This window comes from Anoplopoma fimbria, chromosome 12 (genome assembly GCF_027596085.1).
Source record: "Anoplopoma fimbria isolate UVic2021 breed Golden Eagle Sablefish chromosome 12, Afim_UVic_2022, whole genome shotgun sequence".
Lineage (NCBI taxonomy): Eukaryota > Metazoa > Chordata > Actinopteri > Perciformes > Anoplopomatidae > Anoplopoma > Anoplopoma fimbria.
In genome coordinates, this window is record NC_072460.1 from 9,063,559 (window position 1) to 9,088,871 (window position 25,313).

The window sequence follows — 25,313 nt, forward strand, 5'->3', positions numbered from 1 at the left end:
ACTGACTAAAATGGCATTCCATTAGGCTGACTGAAAATGTAATTAATGTTCTTAATTAATTTGAGTTCAACCACAAACAAAACAAGAGTATTCTCTTGTATAGGCATATAGACCATATTTTTTTATCCTAAAACATAAAAAAATATGGTCTATATTTAAAAACAGCCATACACAAAGGATCATAACAATGGCATTCACTAACTTTATCACAGAAAGTCACATAAGAATATCCATCACAATTTACCCAAAGTATGATCCTTAGTGAATTTCGCAAGAAATGTTGACTGTGTGGCTGCTACTGCCCGAAGACGTTGCATATATTGACAGTTTTAAGTCAGCTTTATCATTGAGGTTCATTTAGGGTTAATTTGAGATTAATTTGAGGTACATTTAAAAAAAACATGAGTCAAATCGCTAAAATGTGAGAGATTCATAGAACAAACGCACACATGCACTGTGGGCATGCACTCATGAGTCTGTGCGTGTGTGTCATTGGTTGCCATGGTGAACGAGCACCTGGGTGGAGAGGCAGACTAATTAAGAGAGGTTACAGTAGACAGTGATTTTGAACAAAACTACTTGTCAAACTCCTGCCTCCAATCGTAAAACCATGATTCCAATTGACAACATATTGATATCATCAGAGAGATAAGATTCTGACGAACGCAGAGATGTACTTTTTATGTTTGTGGTGTCACAAATATGAGCTTCAGGAAATCAAGCAATTTGATATGTAAAACAGTAGGCCTACTGGACGTACCTTGGCTTTTAGAAACATTGGGTTGTGCTCTAATGTGAGTGGAAAGTGTAGCTTTATTTTAGGTTTGCCCATTACCAAGTTAGACTATAGTTTGGGTGTTGTCCTACATCCACAGTTAGGCTATTGCAGAGTTAATAAAAAGATACTTTTACCTCTATAGGAGAATGTTATATGTTGCCTGATATTTGAAGTGGAGATTGGTAAATATATTTAAATTAGGAGAGACCATTCAAATGAGGAAAAGATAATTGTTTATTATTAACAGATGATATGTGATGATAAAGTCTTGACAGAGTCTTTGGCACTTGGACTCTACAGGGAGATTTGTTATCGAGGGGTGTCTGCCCTGAGCAGCAGCAAGATAAATCCCCCCCAAAAAAACAAAAAAAACAAAACATCAACAGGAGGCCATCTTCTGATGGAATTGTGGCGCTAAGATGCCAAATCAGGCCGTGGTGAAAAGTGGGCTGGGCTATGGACCCTTCAAGTGATGACCCACAAGGTGAAAACAATACCAGCCACACACTAAGGGATTTGTAATGACTACTTAGCCTTAAAATATAACATAATATAATGTTTGAAAAAAAGCTTTCAATGATCTGAATGATTGTGGCCAAAAAGATGTGAATGTAATGTCGAGGAGGTTTCTGAGTGGACAGTGAACAGCATAGTAGCAAAATCTCCACCACCAGTTATATGCATATGTATATCTGAGCAAGGCACATTTACAGAGCGAGCACTTTCACTGCAACAAGAGGTTTCGATAATGACTTGTGTGTCAGATAACTGCCTGAAGCTATCGCAAGAATCATGAAGAGGAATGCTCACATTGAGGAATGATGACGACTGATTCAACCATGAAAGTGAGACATTTGTTGTGTGCCGGTCCCAGACATGAGCGCTTATGCAGTCAGGTATCTCACACAATGCTGATTACATCAAATCTGGAAGAGAGGGATGCCAGAGTCTGAGAACCACTGCCTGTGAAATCCTTCAAAAGCCCACGTATGGACATATCGTCACAACTTCCGAGTCAAAGAAATACACCGGCACACCATGAAATAGAGTAGCCGTTTTGCCAACTGGGCATGCTTGTGGTTGAGATGAGGTCAGCAATGGCCAGCGCACTTGCTTGAATGAAGCCAGCGTGATCCTGTTTATAGACTTTATGAGCTGCGCTGATGTGTAAAAATGAGTGTGCCCTTTGCATTAAGGTTTCCCTTTGCTTGATTGCAAATTAAACCATACAACTCAATACAACTTCAGTGTATTTGAGTTTAAAGTCCCAAAACAAACTATACTTTTGGTGACGTACAGAAATGCCATAGGATGGAGACAGCTACATTAAGGTACGGATGAGAACCTTACAAGCTATCCATTTTTTACAATGACAATTTCTGCAAGTTCCACATAAATGAGCCTGTAGAGGGTTCTTAATGGTGCAGGACGTGTGATGTGGGTTGTGAGGGCATGAAGTTTTAGTATGAGAATTCAGCACGGCAAATGCTGTATATACTAATACCCTGAGAAACAGAGGGGTTAGATATTTCTTGACTGCGTGTGTCTCTAAATCCCTGCTTCAAACGAGCCTTACAGACAACCATTGTAGTACAGGAAGATTAATTGAGGCCCGCAGCTATTAAAGGACTTACGGTAATAGTTACCCAGTTGAACGGGGGACGCCAAGTGAATATAAACAATGTTATGGTTTAGGCAGCACATTCAATTACTGACGAAGCAGCCTGACCATATTTATCCAATTGAGAAGACGGTTCGGGTGCGACACGCTGTTTAGTGTCTTTACCTCAATTGATGCGTGTTTGGAGTGGAATGAATGCGGAGCGCATGAGGCCGCTTTGGATTTTCTGCTCTGTGGCCTGCATGGATGGTTTGCTTGGTTTGGCCGGAGACTGCACGGTGCCGATCAGGTTGTTACCTGCACAGTGTGACCTGGTATGAGAGATTCCAAGGAAGGGAAACGAGAGAAAGAAGGTTTCTCCTCTGCTGAGGAACTGGACGTCGGCTTGCTCCTAAAAACGAGACTTGAAAAAAGGTAATGTGTACCTTTGCAAATTGCGTAGGTTCATAATGAAAACACACGTAAACTGGGAGGACGGAGAGCCACGTAGCAGCAGCATGAACGTACTGAACGTAGAGAGACAGTCATATTTAAAAAGAGACAGCAGCAAGATGATAGGCCAACGACGTTATTGTGTCGCTGTGCTATTGGATAGAGGAAAACAGCTGATATCATGATTGACACCCCGAGCAATGACAGCGAGGAAACCATGAGTGAGCATGCGTGAGGAGAGAATGGCAGATGTATGAGAAATAAACGACAAGACTAAGCATACGAGAGTATTGTCTTCCTGACTGAACTTACACTAGAGCTTCATTTATATGACTCCATCAATGTATGTATTCCTTAGACATGTACATATAAAAGAAACACATTTATTTTAAACATATGTATCTATGGAACCATAAATTAAATCCCCAATATGTACTTTTTATATGTATCCATTTATCATAGACCTTTAAGAATCTCCTGTGTAAGTTTTATGTACATATGTTCATATCTGATATATGCTTATATTGTCAACATATGTTATGTTCATATACTGTATATCATCCGAAAGCCCACCAATATTTGTTGATATTATATATGTAAGATAGACATATATGTTTACTATTTATTAGAAAAACATGTATTAGCATACAAAACGTTTGTATATATGTTGTTTTAATAAACGTGCATATATTAAAAATACATATATTGTTAGCATATATGGTTGCAACATATAATAACATATAGAAATTAATGATATAGTTATTTTTAATACATGTAACATATACACATTTTATTATGGGTTCGTTATATGTTCTAAACTTATATCCACATATATCCAGATCACGTATGTATGTGATAATAATATATCCCCTTATATGTAACATAAGGGGATATATTATTATCACATACCTATGGCAAATATTACATTTCCGTATGGGTTGTTTTGCAGCACCCACTATTCTGGGACCTGCAGTGTTAAATCACATTTGCTGTTACCAAATTAAATAGGGTGTTTCCAAATCAACCAGGACTAAAATACTAAGGACTGCCACTTTATGAGTCATATATTTATTCACCAGATATCTGGGTGTCATAGCCGGCCTGTTTGCTTTCTAGAAGACTTACCGGGGTTGCTGTGGCCCGATCCCCAGCTCTGCCATAGTATCAGAGTGTCCATGGGCAAGAAACAGAATCCCAAGTTTCTCCCAAATCAGTAAGTGAGTGTGCATGAATGACCATTAGTTTAGATCCTGATGGGCAGATTGGACCCTTGCATGGCAGCCACTGCCATCAGTGTATGAATGTGTGTGAATGGGTGAAATGTCGTCTAAAGCGCTTTAAGAGGTGGTAAGACTAGAAAGGTCTATTTACCATTTACCAGCAGCTTAGTCCATCAACATCACAAAAAACGTGAGTGGCTGTGCTTTTGGTCCAGGTAAGAGTAAGAAATATGATCCAGGAAGTCCAGTTTGATTAAGACGTCCATAAAACCCAGGCCTAACTGGATTTTTCTGTCCTGGCCCCTCAGTGGTGGAATGAACTCCCCACTGACGTCAGGACAGCAGAGTCGCTACCCATCTTTCGGCGCAGGCTGAAAACTCACCTCTTCAAGAAGTACTACCCTGAGCCTTCCTCGTAGCACTTATTGCATTCATATTAGTTGTTGCACTTACTGTATTCGTATTCGTTTACTGCACTTATCCTATTCGTATTAGTTTGTAGCACCTATTGTATTCGGATTAGTTTGTTGCAATTATTGTTTTCGTAGTAATTTGCTTCTGCACTATACTTTTGCTCTGGTTTATGCTTTAAGATGCTTGTTTAAGAAAGGAGATGCACTTATGACTTCTGGTGACTAGCAGTTCTCTTGAATACCTATGTTGAATACACTTCCTGTAAGTCGCTTTGGATAAAAGCGTCTGCTAAATGACTGTAATGTAATGTAATGTAATTGTGCATTTCAATGCAGTATTTGATTGGCCTCAACAGTAAGTTGCTGGATGATTTTGCTTTGAATTGACTAAAGTCAAACTGTCCCTCTCCACCATTGCAAACCTGGCTTCTGGGTCAGAATTAGAAAAACACTAATCTGCTAACTTTAAGAAAAGTTTTACAAAACATTGGGTCATTGGTGTGTTACTTCAAATCCCTTATCAGGTCAATGATTAAAATGCCAATGATTTGACATTAAGAAAAGCTATTTTTAAACTTTGCATAAACACCTGCATGTCTCACAACTTTCTGCAACTTAACAGTGACAAAACAGAAATCCTTGTCATTTGTGCTAAGCCTTTGCAGCAGGAAATATGGTCCCATTTAGCCTCTTTCTCTGAATAGTACCATACAGGACAGAAATCTGACTGTCTGTCAGCCATTTCACCAACATCCCAAATCTGCCTTTTAAAGTCAGACATGGCCTTGCTCCACAGTATCTCTCTGACCCATTATTCTATATGAACCTTTCAGACCAGGGCCCTGTACTATGATGTTTGTTCAACATACTGAGAATATTTTTAGGTTTTCCGGCTTAACTAACCCTAACAACCATACTAACGCTAAACGATCCCACAAAGGTGGTTATCAGGTCATTAAATCAACTAGGGTTTCTCAATCTGGCTGTCAGTGTTTGCAGCATCTGGCCATTCATAAACATGGATAAGTCTGCTGTCAGCACAGTGGCACATTTTACTAATTGGGGGAACTAGAATATTACAGAAATACGAAAAAGAAAAACACAAAACTCAGGCTGAAAGTAAGTTAAACTGACAAACGAAGGAACGACAGCTGTCAATATATTTAATACCAGCTGTCTATCTTTTATGTGTCAGTTTGAACTGAGTTGCTTTTAGTCTGAAGTATGACTTTAACTTCTTCTTATTTGTGTTATATTAATAAACGATCCAAGTACCGAGCTTTGATTGGTCAGTAGGCGATACTTTTACACAAGTTGATCTCTTATCTCAAACATAACCTCCTCTGGAGCAGGTTAGGTGTTCAGCATAAGTAACCATGAAGATTCCCATTTTTGCATATTAGACAATTTTACACCTCATGTTTTATGCCACATTCTTTTGTCATGTAAAAATATTAGACGGTGAACATTTTGGACATAAAAGAAATTGTCATTATGCGTAATACAGCCCTTTAAAAAAATCATTCAATATAAATGATCTTGTCTGCCAGTTTTCATGAAGTGATGGTGTGTGACTCCAGTGTCATGAATCTTCAATTTAAACCACCCATTGCTCGATGTTAACACAGCTTGTCTCATTCACAAAGATTTGGCAGCAGTCAATGTGTTTGTGTGTCCACACTCACAGTAGAGGAGTAGAGGAGGGAAGGATTGCTTGTGTTTTCCTGTCTTGGTCTCTTGAACAATAACCATTCCAAATGAGACTGTTTGTGCTCAGGAGGGATTGTTTTCTGTGGCAGAATAAACGGCTGACTCATATCAATACACATCACTGGCAGAATAAGATGCAATTAGTCACAAACACAGGGCAGTGCAGAACACCCCACGCAACAAGATCTTCCTAACAGGCAGATTAGATGTGGAGTTTATTTTTTTTAAATAAACGTATACTGGTTCGTGTTTAACAAGTGTGGATAACCTGCAACAATGTCAGGCAGAGAAGGTTAAGTGAAAGGAAATGGTGCAGCCATTAATGACATGTCGTCAGTTCAAGCATATACAGGGGCTTAATGATGCAGTGAAATAAGCACATACAAGTTTATTTATATTGGAGACTGTCACAAAGTGTGAAAAACAAAGTGTTTATAACTTTGAAAAAAATCAGGTTTGAAGACATTAAAATGTGGCTCCTCCAATTGAAACTACTGCTGTGTACGACCTTCTATGAGTAGGTAACATTTTAACATTTAACACCATTCATCATATGTTGCGGTTTCTAATTTCCTGCTGTTGATTTATTTTAAAGAGTAAAATCTGAATTTAAAATGGCTACATCCTCCTGCACAGGTGTCAGGTATATTCATGAGCTTAAGGCGAGACTGCTTTTACCTACCACTGTTATATGTTAAGACAGAGCACCAACATATGAGTTGACTGTGGGAGGATTCCCATCAAATTCAAATCAAAACAGCTCAAGTAATTTCATTTGATTGATATATTATTCATTCCTGACATGAAATGAATCTTTAATGATTGCTACTCCCTTCTGTGTTTAGTGCCCTCTCAGTCTTTTCTAAATGGCTTTGAGACTTGAAGCTTTTCCGTTATGGGTTCACTGACGTTGACCCTTTCATCACGCTCCCAGGCATTTACATGAGATAACAATGTAGGATGAATTTTCAAAGATCGCACTCAAAATTACTGGAAGACTATATGCCGTACGTCAGACAGGCAATAATTCAATTTGAAACAGCTATATTGCATTTTGAATGTAATTCACACAAGCCATTTCTGCGCCTCCTCCTCTCAAATTGAATGGGAAAGAATTAGAGGCTGGCTTTCATGTGGAGATGGAGTATGCAGCCAATTCCAAGTCTTATTGACAGAAAGACAAAATGACAGTATGAAATTCCATCCCTGTGATGTCCATGTAAATAGAAACCCTTTTCACAGCTTCACCGTCAGAGTTGTTACAACCCCCCTCTCCCCTAAGAAAGCCTGCAAAAATAAAGCTTTTATTTTCAACCGTACTTTTTGACAAATTCCCATAAATCTATTTTGCTTCAGAGCCCTCTAAGTGGTGAGGAGTTTTTTTTTTTTTTTTTTTTTTCAGTGAGACAGTCAGTGATGCTGGACCACTTATCCGTTTTTGTCAGGTCAGACAACTTAGCAACTTGTGCCCGAGGATGAAATTATTGCTTCCCACAGTGACCCCAGCACATCAACACATCACACAAGTAAAGAAGAACACATTTTCCTCTTGCGTTCTAATTTCTTCTACGGTTTGTTTTGAAAGTAAGATTTAGCCTGCTTTGGAATGGTGGAGTTCTCTGGCTTGCTATTTGATGTCAGGTTAAGAGAGAGAGAGAGAGAGAGAGAGAGAGAGAGGGAGAGAGCGGTTGAGTAAGGATAGAACAGAGTGGGTTTCAGTGTTGGGGGATCAGAGCTGCTTTGGTTCTCCAGCTCTGTCTCTTTGATCCATATCCCCAGGCCTGCCTGCCTGCCTCGCTAACTCAGGCCTCTGCCCGTGATTCCTGACAACTGTCGGCCTGAGATAAGGAGGTGGAATGGGGGAAGGTGGGAGGCCTCTTCACCCATCCCCCCCCCCCCCCCCCCCACACACACACACTGGCACACACACCCTCCGTGCGCCTCCCCGCACACTGCACCACTATCACATACACTGCCATTAACATCAACAGCCAATTTTAAAATGAAGAAAGGTGTGAAATATACTCAAGAAGCCTGAGCAGAGAGGGGATACAAATACAAGAACCCCAATTCCTGTGCCCTTCCTCCTGCAGCCCCCCATTTCAGTGTGTTGACACGGCTTTTTGCACCTGAATCTCAATGAGTGGGGTGCCTAATATTAGTCTCAGCTGCTATTAAAAATTGGAGTACTAAGCCCTTTGACTGGGCACGCTGTCAACTGGCACGCTCCGATGTCAACAAATCAAAAAGGATGAGCACATATATTTACATCATTCCCATAATGAGGAATAGAGTGGGGGCAGGGGCTAGATGTTAATTAGAAATCGCCTGAAAAACAGATGCTGCTTCAGTTTGGCAAGAAGCAAAGCAACGAGATTTAAAGCAAATAAATAAATAAATAAAAGACAAGACCTACTCAAGAAAGCTGCCAGAAAAGCTGAGGAATTTAAATGATACCCACTGATGGAATGTTTGTAGGATATATTTTTTCTTTACTTATCACTCAGAGTGTTCTCTCTCCTCTCCTCCTCCCTCAGTGGAAACTAAACAGAGCCCAGGGTGCTGTCTGACTGAATGAGTGGGTAGAAAAGTGTTAAGCCCCTTCAGTTCCTGTGGTTTGGATGAAATGTAGGCGTTGACTGGCTGCATCGCACTACAACCTGAAGCTCACAAATGCTGTGTTAATTACGTGATCAGTTTTTACAAACACTTGTACCATGGCCACAGTGAATACTTGGTTCTGATTGGCCCTCGGGTGTGTGCAGTATTTGAACATTCACATGAAAAAAACGAAATAGGAGCTGCAATCCGCCAGACAGATTCAGACAGAAGTAAGGTCAAGGTTTAATAAGCAAAATAAGCTGTGCTAAACGAAACAAAGTCGGTACCATGAGGCCCTGTTTCCTGTGCTGATGCAGCACCTATTTTACAGTTACATTATTATATACCGTGCTACTGCAAGGTAAAGATATTTCAAAGCAAGTATTCCCTACACAACAGAGCCATATTCCTACTGCACTGTCTGTCTGTAGGTATGTTACTGTCAGTCTCCCTACGATGCGTTCAGGACCCAGCTGTCTGCTCAGAAGCAATCTGCCTCTGCAGATGGAAACAGCTTCCATCTGCTTCCATCCTCTGACTCAACCCCAGCGTGTTTGCCGGAAATCAATAAAAGTCACTTTTTAGTTTGGAATGTGGTGCAGGGGAGAAATGCAGTGGGTGATGTTGGTGAGAGGGAGGCAGTATAAATAGGGTCAGTGCTAGGCCTCGCAAGAGTTGGAGCATTTAGCTACACACTGTTTCCACATGAAGAATAAGCCCATATTGGATGTAATCGTGCAAGTATGGTTAACTTAGCAGTTACTGAAATGAAGGCATGCAGGGAAAGATTTTTCAGCAGTGGTTGAGTCTGATTTAAATGCTGAATATCACTATTCACTATATAACAGTCAAAAATACAAAAACAAACAAAACAAAACAACACAAAGACAAAAAGAGGCTGCGGTTTTAATTTGGTTAATGATGCTGTTATATACAAATATAGTCCTAATAAAACCCCAGGTAAAATCACAGAGGTAATGGTAATGGTAATGTATTGATAGATTTCCGCAGCACTAATTCCATCAGTACAACAATATGAATTCTGGAAGATGCCACTGGAATAATTATAAAATCTTATCATATTTAATCACAATCAAACAATAAATAAGGAAAAGCTATTATAACTTCACAACAATTATTAGAACAATTTTATTTGTATTTACATGACCAATTTTACAACTCAAAGAATAAAAAAATTGAATTGCAAAATAAACTGAGTTTTTAGGGGTTAAGGGTTTTTGGTTAAACGTGCCATTTCACAGTCCATTAGTTTCCTGCTTTAACATTTACTGTCTCAATTTTGTGAGTTAATGTAAAGACAGCTTTCTTTAATGTAAAAATGTGTTAACTTGGTACTGCCTAAACATTGATTTAAGTCAATCCCAAGAGAAGAAGCAGGAACTCTGATTGGCGAGCTGTGTTATTATGACAGCTGCCTGGCAGTTTAGAACTCTTCTAATGCTCTTTGGGCTGAAATTTATCAAATTGCATCACTTGAGTGCAAATGTAATTGTGGTGGTGTAAACAGGAAGCAGATTGATTGCTTAGTTACAATGGAGTATTACGGTTCTTCCTTCGGTAAAAAGTCTTGTTTGATACTTAAAATCTTCCTCTATATTCCCATACATGTACTAAAATACACAAATTTAGTGAAGTTTTACTTTTCAAACTTAGTATAGGTCTTGCTCTATTTGATCTCTCACACACACATCAAATCTGCTTTAAAATGAAGTTACAAATCAAAGCTTTACAACATTATGGGTCAACAATTAGGTCAACACTCTCACTAGTCTGTTCTCTCACTCGTAGCTCTTCCAGGTGACTGGAAGTCCCTGACGTACTTGAGAGCATTTATGCTTTTGTTCGTTTACGGTTTCTTTTTGAATTCTATTGTTAGTTGTGTGGAACAAAATAGGAATTACTAAGAGAAGGAAAAGCCTGTGTGGTCCAGTGTAGGGCTGATAGGACACGACACACAAAGCGCTCCAAAATTAGCTTGCTTCTTGCGCATGTAGGTAGTAGTAGACTTATAAAATGCAGAATTGAACTGCAGAGCAGCTGCTAGCATAGATAACAAAGTCAGCAATGCCTGTAATCCATTGTCCATGTTGAATTAACCTGGTAGTTGATTAGTAATCAAGGCTGTTGTTGTTTGTTTACTTACTGTGGCCTGGCGATTCCGGGTAGGACACGTTGTGACTGCTAAGACCCAATCAAGTAGCGAACCTGGGTGTCTGTGTCATGGTTTTAGTTGATGTAGACTGAAATGTCAGCATTAGTGAGTACTTCAACATGTTCAAAGACAGTGCCACATTCCATATTTTATCGTACTATTTACCACTTGTGATAACATCACAGTCGCACACCAAAGTCACTGTCATTTGTCCCTGGGGTTATTTACTCCTTCAGAAATGGTATGAGATATGATATTTGTCTTTCAGTTCAATCAGGTTCTGAATACACTTGTTTTTTAATGCACGCCTGTATATTTATATATTTCTTCTTTGTGCCATTGAACTTGATTTCTCTTTTTATCACTGATGCAGTTGGGATTTTCAGGATTACGGCCTCTGACAAAAAACTCATCTGCTTACAGTTAAATAGCAAAAGCTGATCCCATAAGAACCATTGATTGCATCAGATATTCTGCATACTACATTGACATGCTCAGTGTGCTTTCCAATTACTGTCTGTCTTACAATTCCATGGAATAGATAGTGTTACATTCTTTGTGATGGCACCATCAACCATAATTCCAGTCGCTGTATCCGCCCACAACAGAAGCTCAACCTGACACTGTGAGGTAAATCATAATGAAGCTAATTATGTTTGAAATTCAAATGTTATTTAGTTATGTAGTGTAGTTAACATCATTCATTATCCGTAACCGCTTATCCTGTTAAGGGTCGTGGGGGGCTGGAGCTGATCCCAGCTGTCATTGGGTGAGAGGCAGGGTTCACCTGGACAGGTCTCCAGACTATTACAGGGCTGACATATAGAGACAGACAAACGTTCACTCTCACATCCACACCTACGGGCAATTCAGAGTCTTCAATTAACCTAAGCTGCATGTCTTTGGACTGTGGGAGAACCCGGAGAGAACCCACGCTGACACGGGGAGAACATGCCCCTCTTGCTGTGAGGTGACAGTGCTAGCCACCACACCACCTTGCAGCCCCTAGTTAATATCAAGAATGAGCTAAACTTCAATTGTGTTTTATTTCTCTCTTGACCATGAGATTCACCATGGTACAATCTGCTCTCACTAGCTTTGTTTACATTGAATGACATTGAAATCTTTTGAAAGGTCGCAATAATTCAAATTAGGTGCATTTCATCAACTGGTTTAGAGCAAATTAACTCTGCTACAGTGTAGTATTGTCCGAAGTTACATAGGCTAGATGTGGCTGTTATTCACCAGGAAAGTTTGGCCATACAACCCATGTACAATTAAAAAATTGTTCTGTCCTGTCAGCTTGTATTTGCCAAGTTTCATGCTGTAACCGGAAGCAGCTTAGGCATTCACGAAAGAGGAGGACGTTAACACTTAGTCACTGCTCTCTGGTAGACGAACAGTGTCACGTTTCTAAATTACCTTTAACTTATATTTCTGCAATTACATGCAACAGGCTATAGTCAGATTGTCTGTTTTGGAAAGGTACAAAAATTATGGGACACATTTCCCAACAATTCTGAAATTGGACAGGCGTATAGAGAGGAGGTTTCAGACAGTGTTTGACAGTCCAAAAGGCACGTTGTTTGAAGCCAACATATCTTCCACATACTGATTTTGTCATAGCATCCTGAAATCCCTAAATTATCTTTTGGCTCAGTATTTTGAAACTCACCTCAGAACCAAGCTGAATGCTGAATGAATAGATAAATGAACTGATGTGGGGGATAGTGTTTCACAGGAGTGTAGCACTAGGCTGAGGATCAGATCTGAATGTAAGAGATGATAATGTGTGGCACAAAGATAACTATCACATCTGTACACCTCTGTTCTCTCATCTATTCATCTGTTAAATACTACCAAAACAGTTTGAGATGAAGGCTTTGTCACCTTATCCACCGTCTGTGTCTGTGTTTGTGTTCTATTCTACTACCTTTCATCCTTTGAGTGACCTTGACTTACATACAGCAAATCCTTATTCTGTCTCAAATATCTCAAGTTCATTACACATTACCAAAAGATCAGATTTTTGCTAATTAACTGTTGCTGTATGTTTGGTCCACGTCTGGTCAGGGTGATCTGGTGTAAGTAGCATACATGTAGATATACAACATCTGACTGGATCTGTTTTCTAAGCTTTGGCTGTCACCAAACAGTATTTTACTCACCGGTTTAAGTGCTTAGATCTGGCAGGGTGCTGGAAAACCAAACAATCACATTACTCACTTATTACTGTCCATCACATTTTAAACTGTACCATTAATCTGTTATGTATTGTGTATTACCACAGTTAATAAGAATGACTTGCACTTGAAATCACATGGACTTGTAAAGTTTCAGTTATATCTTAAGGCCTCAACATGCTCAAACAAAGCTTGTTGAATAACGTGTGTGCCTCTATGACAGCAGGCTTTCACATTACCTGTGCTGGTGGTAGTAGGTATGAACATTTTTTGCCATTAAGATATGATTGGAGGGCCCATTGTATGTGTAGTGTTTGAAGCACGAGGCCTTGACTCTACTAACTTATTATTAACTATTAAATTGTACCATAACTTCCACATTACACAAAATGTTAGCTTTGCTTGAACTTGAAACAGATCATTCCCCCATAGCTCCCGGCCCTCAAACACAGACTGGCCTATCATAGCGTAGCATCAGCCAACTCTGACCAGGACCTGACAACTATACAGCTCTGCTCCATAGATTCTCATGCAATTGTTTCAGATGTTCTTCATTTTCAAATCGTCATGCATGGTTTAGGGAGGGCAAGGGTTGACAAGTGCCACCCCTACATTCTGATTGGCCACTCCAGATACCACCCCAACATATTAAATGTATTTCCTGGAACTGATTATTAAAACACAAATTGCACTTATTTTTAACTGAAAAGTTGTGTCCGACTGGGGTCCTGGTGCTTGCATGTGTTTGTATTTTTATGGAGTTTCATTTGATTTATGTTCCAGAAAAAACAAAACATCTCTCCCTTTAAAGACAAAGCAGCCGGTCATTAAGCATAGGCACCACCAGACTTGCTGGCCATGTCATTAGCTTCCACCTCTCTGTGGGGAGGGGCTCAGTGAAGGTATGAATGGATGCTCCAGCCTACATGGCCACAAAAATAAGGGGTCTGTATGGGAGGGCAATAGCAGTGAGATAATGCTGTCAGGTAATAAACAAAACCAGCTATTGGATTATCAGTTCCAGTTAGCACAGTTAATATTTTGGTGTGGTATCTGGCATGGTTATTCAGATTGTTGGGGTGGCACTGGTCGGCTTGTATCATCTTTTTAACCTCACTATCATTCTCCTTTATTCACTATAAATAAAGAATACTGCAGTTAGACTGGTATAATATCCCAAAAAATTGTCAAAACCAGATAAATATTTCTCAGGTTGTAAAAAACTGAGAAAATGTTTGCTGCTGTGCAAATATTTTGATGCCACTGGAAACCTTGTGGTTATTGTCTCACTGAAATGCTTGCTGGGCATGTTTAAGAAGCCCTAGCATTAGCTCCTGGCTACAGTATCTGTAAGTTGTACTGCTATCAGTAGGCTGCAGCTGCAGAAGGGGACTGAGCTTAGAAACCAACAATGAAGAGGGTTTCCTCTGACATGAGCACAAACAAAACAAGGCTTCATTAGAACAGCTGAGGACATTCAAATGATATAAAAGGCAACCACTTTGTCTGAAATGTTGCACATTTATCATTTACACTTCAATCCTTTATTAACTGCTACTAGCTGCTTCTTAGCAGTATACGGAAAGAATCACCTTATTCGCAATTCCAGATGAAAGATGTACTGTATGTGTTTGCCCTGTCTGCTGATACCTGAGCTCTCAGAATTCCTCCAGTAAGGTCTTTTTTGCGGACTGCTCAAGTGGACACCAGCCCCCACGTGTCTTATATTCTTTTTTCAAAAGTTGCCAAGCTTTTGCTGTTGTGGCTATGAATGAACTTAAGGTGTATTCTTTATCAAAAAATGTTCTCGTATTTTGAATTTTCTCTTAGGTATGAACACAATGTATAAGTGGTCCAGACCTGTGGTGGGAGTCTTGTGCAACTAGTCTGCTGTTATCCAAGACTACGTTTTTCTCTAATGTATTGTATATACAGACTCTGCAGTTCAAATTATAACATCATTCATAATTGGCAATTGATGATATTGTATAATACTACAATATCAATACGAGACTTCACTGGGACCCTCTCCTGTTGCAGTCCCCGATCACATTGATATGGCAAGCTGTTTTAAAAAAAAATCATATCGAAACCATTTATTCTTTATTTCAGTGACAGTACGACCCTCAGGTGACACGGCATTAACAGCACTCTTTCATTTTACGATTCCTTGGCTTTAGCAGGCCCTTAATTCCGCAGTAGAGTATAGATTTTCCTTAAAGGCTCCGAAAGCATTGTCAAGTTCTTCATTTTTATTCTTTTTGACTATTTTCATGAATGAACACATCCGTACATATGGGGCAGGACTCGTAGCCTTTCATGTGCACTGAGGCACAGGGTCGTCCTTCAAACAGAGGATCGGCGTGTTGATCCCCGGCTCCGCTAGTCCATGTCGATGTGTCATTGGGCAAGACACTTAACCATGCGGTGTATAAATTAGTGTGAATGGTCAGTAAGTCCTGATGGACAGGTAGCCCCTGTCATCAGTGTATGAATGGGCGTGAATGGGTGAATGATGGCATGCAGTGTTAAATCGCTTTGAGTGTCAAAAGACTAGAAAACAAGTACAGTCCATTTACTATATGGTATCATTGGGACATCAATTATGCTAAGTTAGAATTATCATGAACACGTGCTAGTGTACACACAGGTAGCATTCATTATGTTTACTCTGGTCATTGATGTGAGGTTAGGAATGTTTGCTGAATCTAACGTGGCACACTCATATGAGCCCACCGTACAAAAAAAGTAAGATAAAGAAGAATACGAAAATGTTCTTGAAGAGGCCCATTGTGTGCAACAGTTCACCCTCCACCTTCTCTTCCCGTCTCTCTGTAACTCTCTCTCTCAAACACACACACACAGCGAACAACAATGCATATGTGTTAGTATTTAACCATACAAAAACAATATTGAACAAAACAAACAGTTTAACAGCAATCTAATAATAATAAATAGCATTTAAACGTTTTAAAAGTGAGAATGCTATTAAAATATGACGACATTCAAAGCTTCATTTAAAAACCTCAATAGAAGCTTTGAATGTCAGAAAAATGATATTCGGTACGGTGCTCTTATTGTATTATTGCTAAATACTTGTGTAACGGTTGACGATCCGTGACGAGTGATTAATTCCACAGTTTAACCATCACAGTTTGAAATAAAGTCTAACTGATGATAGTTATCCGCCTAAATTTAGTAAAAATATATGATCAGGACATCATTTATGCTTTCTGTTTGCCGATCCCTGATAATGTTAAACTCAAACAAATCATTCATACCCATTCAAACACCGCTGGCATAGCGGGAGCAATTTGAGGTTCAGTGTCTTGCCCAAGGACACATCAACATGGATTACTGGAGCCAGGGAGCGAACTGCTGATCCTCTAATTAGAGGCTGACACTGCTCTACCACTGAACCACAAGGGCAGGTGGCACCTTGCATGGTATCCCTGCTATCAGTGTATTGATTGGTGTGAGTTGTTGAATGACATGAAGTGTGGTCGGAAGACTAGAAAGACTAATCCATTACAGTACACCTGTGAGCACACAACTGCATTAGGCACGGTAGGTCAAAGTTGAAGCAGGATATTAGGTTGTGATGGATGTTAACAACAGACAGTTTTATCGACAGTTCAAAATTTGTGTTATTATTTTACTCTTTACCTTTATTTTCTCTTCCAAATAAATTTGTTTAACCAGATGGTTTGTGTCCAAAAATAGCCAATATTATCCCTACAGCCCACAGCATTAACTGTGCCATTAATCATTTTACTTTTCTTAAATCTTGATTGGATGTGTGGGAAGTTTGCCCTGAGGGTAGCAAATGAGAAAAAGCCATGTGATCATCAGATCAAAAGAGTTAATCCTTTTGGGAGAAGGTTCTCAGATCATTTCTGAGCAATGTTGACATTTTGGCAAGAAAGGGAAGCTAGTCACCAAGATGATGAAAAATGATTGTCGTGAATATTCAGAGCTGATTTTATGGTGATCTGAGGAGTGTTTGTTGGAATACCTTTCTCTTGGGCAACTGTGGCTCAGAATGTAGAGCAGGTTGTCCCTCAATCAGAAGATCGGCGGTACAATCCTACTAGATTCACAAACCAAAGGATGTGCTATCGGTGTGTGTGTCGGGGTGTGAATGGGTGTGAATGTTGGATAGTCCTGATGGGCAGGTAGCACCTTGCATGGTAGCCTCTGTCATCAGTGTATGAATGGGTGTGAATTGGTGAATGACATGCAGTGTAAAAGTGCTTTGAGTGTCAATTTACCAGTCCAAGGCCATGTACCAGTGTCAGACAGAAGAAGCTTGCCTGACAGCAGTCTTCTCCTCTGTGATTGCAGGTGATGAGCATCCTGACCAACACCAGCGGTGTTTCCTCACAGCCACAACACGACTTCTCCATCTCACCACTCCACAGTGCCTTGGACTCCTCTCCATCCAACACCATCTCAGCAAGCTGCAGCCATCGTTCAGCTGAGGCCTCCATTAAGACTGTGGACAGCCTTTCATCATCCCAGTCCTACTGCCCCCCCACATACAGCACCACCAGCTACAGCATGGACCCAGCTGTGGCCGCCGGCTACCAGTACAGTCAGTATGGCCAGAGTAAGTACTGCAAGTTCAGACTAAACACAGCAACATTTTGAAATAGAACATGTTTTTCACGACTCTCTATTGATAAATGATAGAGCACAATTATCCCCATTTAGTAAGAGACTAGTGGTTTAAAGGCTGTGATGGTTAAATTAATTTCTTCACAGAGTTTATAAACACAGTTGGTTGTTCCTTAACCTTCCTTATATCAGCAAGTGCATTCCACATGCGCTGTGGCAAAAAAATACCAAATACCAAGTGCAGGTCCTTGGTGCACTGGGAACGGCACACCTGACTCAGTGGGCTGCCTGTGCTCTGAGCCAGAGGTACTGCTGGTTTTGTTGCCGTTTTTAGGGTGTGAATGTAACGTAACATTCTGTCCCATGCCCATTTGCTTACTTTATCAACCAGACGCACCAGAATGGACACACGGTTTGTACGTCATTTTTGACAGAGCGTCTTTCTCCTCAGTGGATATGCATTTCAGTGACTATCAGTAAATAAGGTATGAGACCTTTTAACAGAAGTTGATAATGTATTTAACTGGATTTGCTGTGATGCCGTTATTTACAACAACCACTTTTAGAAATGTTCTCCCTCTAAAGATCAGGCAGGGTTTCCGTCTCAGAATCGGGGAATTATTTTGACGATGTTTTCTACACCACAGTGACAGTTGTGCGGATCGGTTGGAAACATTGATATAATCAGTCAAAATGACAATTGTCCACCTGCCCTCTCAAAAGATACTCTCCACCAGGCCTCTTCTTCTGGCGGAAACCCTTGGTCAGGGTGCTGTCATTATCATTTTCCTAGTAAATATTGCCTTAGTGTGTGAAGCTTGAAACTGTGTTACTGGAAATTGTAAGAAAAAATCTTCAGTTTTTTAAAACCGTAAGTCTTATTGTCATAGTTTTGGCCAATATACCTGCTGGTCCTCTACACACCAGCATAATTCCAGAGATTATGCATATAGGCCCAACTGTTGAAACCTGTTTCCACGAGATAGACATGATTCATTTTGTGATGATTTCTTTTTATAAACAATTCAAGTGTGCTGCAGTCTAAAGCACCATACAAGGTGAAATGCAAAGAAGCAGGAAATGACTGGATGAAGCTGTCTATTGTGACTTAAGCTTTGGGAACTGCAGCCATCTTATTTGGAAGTAAGAACAAGGGCCAGTGAATCCAAATTGTTTGTTATAAACTGTGATGCTACCCTTAGTTTTCATTTCCAAATATGTAAAATTTGTAAAAAAAAATAAAAAAAATAAAACATCTGTGATAGGCTGGCGACCTGTCCAGGGTGTACCCTGCCTTCGCCCATTGACAGCTGGGATCGGCTCCAGCACCCCCACGACCCTTAACTGGATAAGCGGTTACGGAAGATGGATGGATGGATATGTAAAATTGTAAAAACATTCTGTTTTGTTACAACTTGATCAATTCACATCATAGTGGATGGAATATAAATAAAAATGCCACATCTGTTTGCAACATAGAACTTACTACTACACATTATTGAGAAGGGATCGCTGTATCCTGTAGTTACCCCCTACCATGTTGGCCCTAAGCAGGCAGCGGGCTGACAGCTGACCGTAGTCAGATTAGAACCTGTAGTTTTTAGCTGTATTTATATATGTATGCCTTGAAAGATTGCATAAGCAAGGAATATGAGTTTAGAAATACAACATTTTCCTGATTTACACAGCAGAGTGACAGCATGTCTTACCTAGACAAATTATTCTTCTTATTTAATTTCAATACTGCATGATGTTCATTTAGCAAATTATGGTCCATTTAGAGTCAAATAGACCATAAAGCAGGGTATGCTTTAGGGCGGGGCTACCTTGTGATTGACAGGTCACTACCAGTGCCGTATACGGCTTCTCTACATCACTCCTACTCAGTCCAAATATGGTTACTTCTTTATGCTGTTTGCAAAAAAAGTCTAGATTTCCATGGCCGTAATCCAAGATGGCGTTTTCCAAAATGCTTAACTTGGGCTTCAAAATGGCAGTCCACAAACCAATTGGTTCGACGTCACGGCAACTACGTCCACTTCTTATACAGTCTATGGATTCCCCAGCATCACCTGCAGCCTCTTGTCTGTCAGGAAATGTGTGGGCTGGGACAGATATCCTGGTAAATTGAGATGTCTGGGATTTTGGTATTGAACGCCAAGCTGAAGTCCACAAGCAGGGTTCCTGCAAATCTTCCTGCAGAGTCAGGGTGCTGCCGTGCATTCCCATTTTGAATGCATCATCCACTAACATGTTTGCCCAGTAGACAAACTGCAGGGCGTCCAGCTGGAGACCTGTGAGGTCCTTCAGGTGGGTCAACACCGGGCTTTCAAAGGATTTCATGACCACAGACTTCAGAGTGCGGGCCTTAAATCAATTAATCCGGTGATGGCGGGTTTCTTGGGCATGGAAACTGGGGGAAGATGGGGGACAGTTGGTCAGCACAGACTTTCAGACAGGAGGGGGACATGCCGTCTAGGCAAGGTTCTTTCCTGACCTTCCGTCTCTGTAGGAGCTGACACATATCCTCTTCACTTTTCTTCGGGCGACTGTGGCTCAGTGGTAGAGCAGGGTCATCCTCCAATTAGAGGATTGGTGGTTCGGCTCCGGCAGTCCATGTCGATGTGTCCTTGGGCAAGACACTTGCTCCCGAAGGCTGTGCCATCGGTGTGAGAATGTTGTATGAATGTTAGTAAGAGTTAGAGTCCCGATGTGCAGCTGGCACCTTCCATGGTAGCCCCTGCCATCAGTGTATGAATGGGTGAATGAAGCGCTTTGAGTGGTCGTATGACTAGAAAAGCGCTATACAAGTACAGTTAATTTACTATTCACAGATCCTGAGTGTAGGTGGGGTTCAGTGGGTGCAGGCAGTTGTTGGATTTTGTAGTCTGAGCGAGTAAAGGGTGTGAATTTGAGCTTATCAAACCTGCAGTAAACCGTATTCTCCTCCTTAGCCAGTTGATGGCACAGAGAGGGAGGATGGTCTCCTGTAGGTGCTGATGTTCTGCAGGCCTCTTCACACCAGGTCGATGGCTGAAAACTATTTTTTCAAATTTTCAGGATAGCTGCTACTCTGATCTTCATTTTCATTATGTTCCTGGCCTACTTGAACATGAGTCTGTCCCCACTACTGTAGGCCTCCTCCTTGGCCTGACAAAGCTGTCTAAATTATGCAGTAAACTAGGCTTACTGCTGTTGTATGTGCATAACGTTTTATTCTGCACACTCGTCTTCACAAAACCTGGAGTAAGATGTCGTAGGTTGACGTCCCTATTAACTAAACCTCTACTTGGCATTGAATGTAAATCTTAAGGTGTGGAATTGTCCAACCCTTCATAGCTGCCCCACATCCTTCTCACCAAAGGAATTGCTGAGTCTGATAACTAGTAAGTATGCTAACACTACGAAATACGACTCAGGTTATATTTCAAAAAGCATTTCTTTAAGAAAATATCTCTGATGCTACAACTGATCCTCTGCTACGTTCGTGGTTTGGCTGTGGCCCTCAACCCCCACCTCTCCCTCCTGCAGACAGATTTAACAGTTTACTTCAGACATTTGACTCTTCTCTTGTTCTAATGCAGGAAGCTCCTGACAGATTAAAGTACATACTGTCAAAATAGCTGAGGCCTGTGAGTGTGTGTGTTTGCAGCTGTGTATGTGCATGCGTTTATGTGTGTTAGTGTGTGTTATCAGATAGGCTCAATCTTGGAGGTAAAGGACTCTCAGCGTGACTGCTCAACAGGGTTTTAAGGTATAAGGCTGGTTGACAGGAAAAACAGCTTCCTTTAGAGGGCCTCACTAAACCCTAGTGAAACACACATACACATACACACACACACATGCTGCTCCTACACTTGCTGTCTAGTTGACTGGCATCTTGGCAGACAGACCTGCCCACCCATAGGTGCTTTTCTTTCTCTCATCCCTCAGCACAGAGTGGCAGCTTCCTTTGTGTGCACGCTAGCATCCTAACTGAAATGCCTTGCTTATCTTCCCCTGATAGCCACAACACACACATATGCACACCCAGACACAGCATGTCACATCCCATCTGCTGTCAGCCCTCCTCTCTCCTGCCCTATAAAAGAGAAGTTATCACCAGCTAAACCAGGGAGGGGCAACATCAACCACTCAGACAGAAAAATATGCTGAGCATTAATGTCAGCTTTGCATGAACCTCAGTTATTCTGGTGACTGCCAGTCTTTCTGTCAGTGGAGCCAAACTGTTGGCTCCTTTTGTGTGTGTGTCAAACATAGTGTTCTCTTGTCAGTCAATATGTTTGGAAATAAAACAAACAATGCTGTTGCAATAATTTGCATGTTCAAGTAACGTTTTACTTCTTGTCAACAAATCTTGTTTTTGTGAACGCAGACACAGCAGTTTATTTGGACTCAATCCCCCATACAACGTACTGCTGCCACGTATACTCACTAGAGCCTCGTAAAAATGACGTTTGTTTATGACTCATTAGTTTTGCCAGTTAAGTTTTGGAGAAACATAAACATTGCCTGCATTATGTTCACTGGCAAAAAAATTAACATCCAGGAAAAGCTAAGTACATGAAGTATATATTTGGGACTTGATTTCAAAGATTTATGTCTTCAGTCAGAACCAATGCCACAGACAGGGTAGGGAAGTCAGAAACTATTAAGGGGAGGGCTAACACACCAGGATTTTCTTTATCATTTGTCTGTTGGTATTGGGATGATTCAATAATTTAAGTTTCATATGTTATCATTGTGTACCTGTGTATTCTGTCATACATGACCAAATTTGAAAATAGAAGGTCCATGAGAGTTAGATTCCATGTCCCATTTTCCGGCAGGGATATTTTTTGTGTCAGTTGAGCATAAATATAAATATTTCACTCAGCTTAAACAACATATAGCTTCATGAAGACCTGGAACATATGGAATATACAAACACAGAGACACACACCCACACACACAAACCGCTAACTTAGAAGTTTGGGGTCACCTGTAAGTTTTTCTTTTTTCCTTCAATAATGACTATTTTGAGAGGGACAAAAAGAGTTTAATTCAGAGACTGAATGTATTATTTACATTTGAAATAGTTTGGGCCCCAAAGGAAAAATAATGAAATTATTAAAATTTGCATTTAGTCGATATCCCCACAATGTTGCATGCCAGGGGAGAATTCTATTGTCACAGTTTTCCCCCCAAATACCCTGCTATTTCCTAATTTGTTTTGAAGTTAAAAAAGGGTTTAAACTGTGATTTGTCAGTCCATAGTATGTTTAGCTGATATTCTTTGATCCAATTACAATAGTGCAAACCCTACACAGACCTTCTACTACTATGAAGTTTGAAGAATAGTGTTGCTTAACACTCCTGCTAATATTCCTGCTTGTTGGCTGCATTATTGTGCACTAGACACTGAACAGGTTCCAGTTTCTTTTACCAATGTCTGGAGATTTCTTCTATTCTTATTCAACTCTCAGTCTGGTTTAAAATTGTACAGTGTTTTGTTCTCCATGTACAAAACATGGCTTTTTTGTGCAAATCTACAATTTAAACGCATTAAAGACGATTCAAAAATGTAAAGTTGTCCTTTAGCCATCTGACTGTAATGAATCAAGCTTTGTGGCAGGGGACCCCAAACTCTATATTTATATATATATATGTATAGACATTAACTCTGTCTCCTATCTCCAATCTTCTCCAGCTGCTGTGGATTACCTGGCAAAGAACGTCAGCCTGTCCAGTCAGCGCAGGATGAAGCTGGCCGACCACTCAGCTGTACTGGGACTGCTGCAGGTCGAGACTGGCCAGGCCTACTAGTACTCACATGACATGCATGCAACATGGCACCTGGTCACCAGCACAACCCGCACCTCCTGCTACCACCCATACAAATCTCCAAGAGACTGTGTGTGTGTGTGTGTGTGTGTGTGTGTGTGTGTGTGTGTGTGTGTGTGTGTGTGTGTGTGTGTGTGTGTGTGTGTGTGTGTGCGTCTGTCTGTCATAGATTGACTATACAGTAGATTGGGCTGATAATTAGCTTTTTTATACTCTATTTCATGTAAGTGTTTCTCCAATGGTTAAGGATTGAATAATGCAGCTGTCCAAGCTTTAAACATTCCCAGTGGGACCAACCAAATCCACGACAAGGATTTCAGCTGTTACAAATATTGTTTTTTATTTGTTGTTTTTATTGCACTACACTTTGTAAACAGCATTGGTGGATTCTAATTTAACTGGATTACTAAAAACTAGTGATATAAACAATTACTTTGTGAACCCTGAGCAAAGAATTTTGGACTGGGTGTAATTTATGTCCTGCTATTTAAAATATATTTGACTAAAACATCTTTTCTGTGAGTGAGCAAACAACAAAATGATGCATTATGTCATCCTATAACGGTGTTTTTTTGTCTCAATTCATGTCATCCCGAGTAAATTTGTTTGCATCTATTCTGTCATTCATTTTAAGGACATTAAATACAATTCACATCTATAACTCCTTTCGAAATTCAGTCTGAACAGACCTTGACGGAACACAGTCTTGTTTATCTGCTAAGTCACCTCCATGATCACTAATATTGAGTTTCCTTCATTGACATATATTTCTGGTTGTATCAGACAACTGGACTAATTATTTGATTACAGCTCATGAATTCGTCCTCAAATTGAAGTGTGTTGTACTGCTGACCACACACTGCATCACAGATAAGTAGTGAGAATTGAAACAACTCACGGTCGGCAAAAAACAAGATTGTGAGCTGCTGTCTTGAAGAATCTGCGACCCAAATAGGCTGACTGGTACGGCCGTGTATGGTTTACAAAATTAAGATGACAGTATCAATACCCTTAAAGTACTACCGATATCAGTACTTTACTTCCTTTGATACCCATCATGTTAATGGAAGGGGTGGTTATATTCGACTGCTTGGCTACCGCTGATAACACCATCCATCGACCTACTCTGGGGGGACTGCATTGTTACTCAGGCGTAATAACCACCCTCTGGTCCCGCCCTGCAAGTTAAAATTGTCAGCTCTGTCAACACTGTTGCAGTTGTTAGTTCTGTTCACCCTGTTAGCACTGTTATCTGCTAGCCACTGGCTGAAACATCTCCCAGTTTATGAGCTTGGATGTATAAAGAGAACTGGATACAGCTTTGAAAGGCGGCGTCCCATTCATTCCCATGAAAGTTGCTCAGTGGGGCATAAAGCAAAAAGTTCTGGGTATAGAATTCAGATTCAAAAATATTCCGCATTATGTGACCCATAGATCATGCGCACTAGCGTCTCCTTTAACCGGGCCTCCCAGCCCTCGGTCCAGCCTTGTTCTCAGTCTCATTCACATGAACTGAGGAAGGAAAATAACTCTGGATTCAGATATTTTTAAACTATACAACTTTTAGGACCTAATGATTTAAATAAGGGCTAATCAAGTGTTTGGATTGGGTCGTTGATTTACCCCCAAACAAATTATCCAGTGAGTTATAGACGTCTCTTAAGTCCATGGGAAAAAGTATTTTTGGGCACACTGGCATCACATGACGGACCCAACAATTGTAATTCTAATTTAGCGAGGTA

General features: G+C 40.4%; 1 protein-coding gene across 2 annotated transcripts in view; it reads left to right on the forward strand.

The window, feature by feature from the left end:
* The window catches only part of LOC129100424 (paired box protein Pax-7-like), a 64,055-nt gene extending 40,502 nt beyond the window's left edge, over positions 1–23,553 (forward strand). For both annotated transcript variants that reach the window (XM_054610049.1, XM_054610050.1), the window contains exons 8-9: positions 17,476–17,740; positions 23,438–23,553. In XM_054610049.1, the coding sequence (XP_054466024.1) occupies positions 17,476–17,740; positions 23,438–23,553 (381 nt within the window). The remainder of the gene's footprint in view (positions 1–17,475; positions 17,741–23,437) is intronic.
* Positions 23,554–25,313: the final 1,760 nt, after the last annotated feature.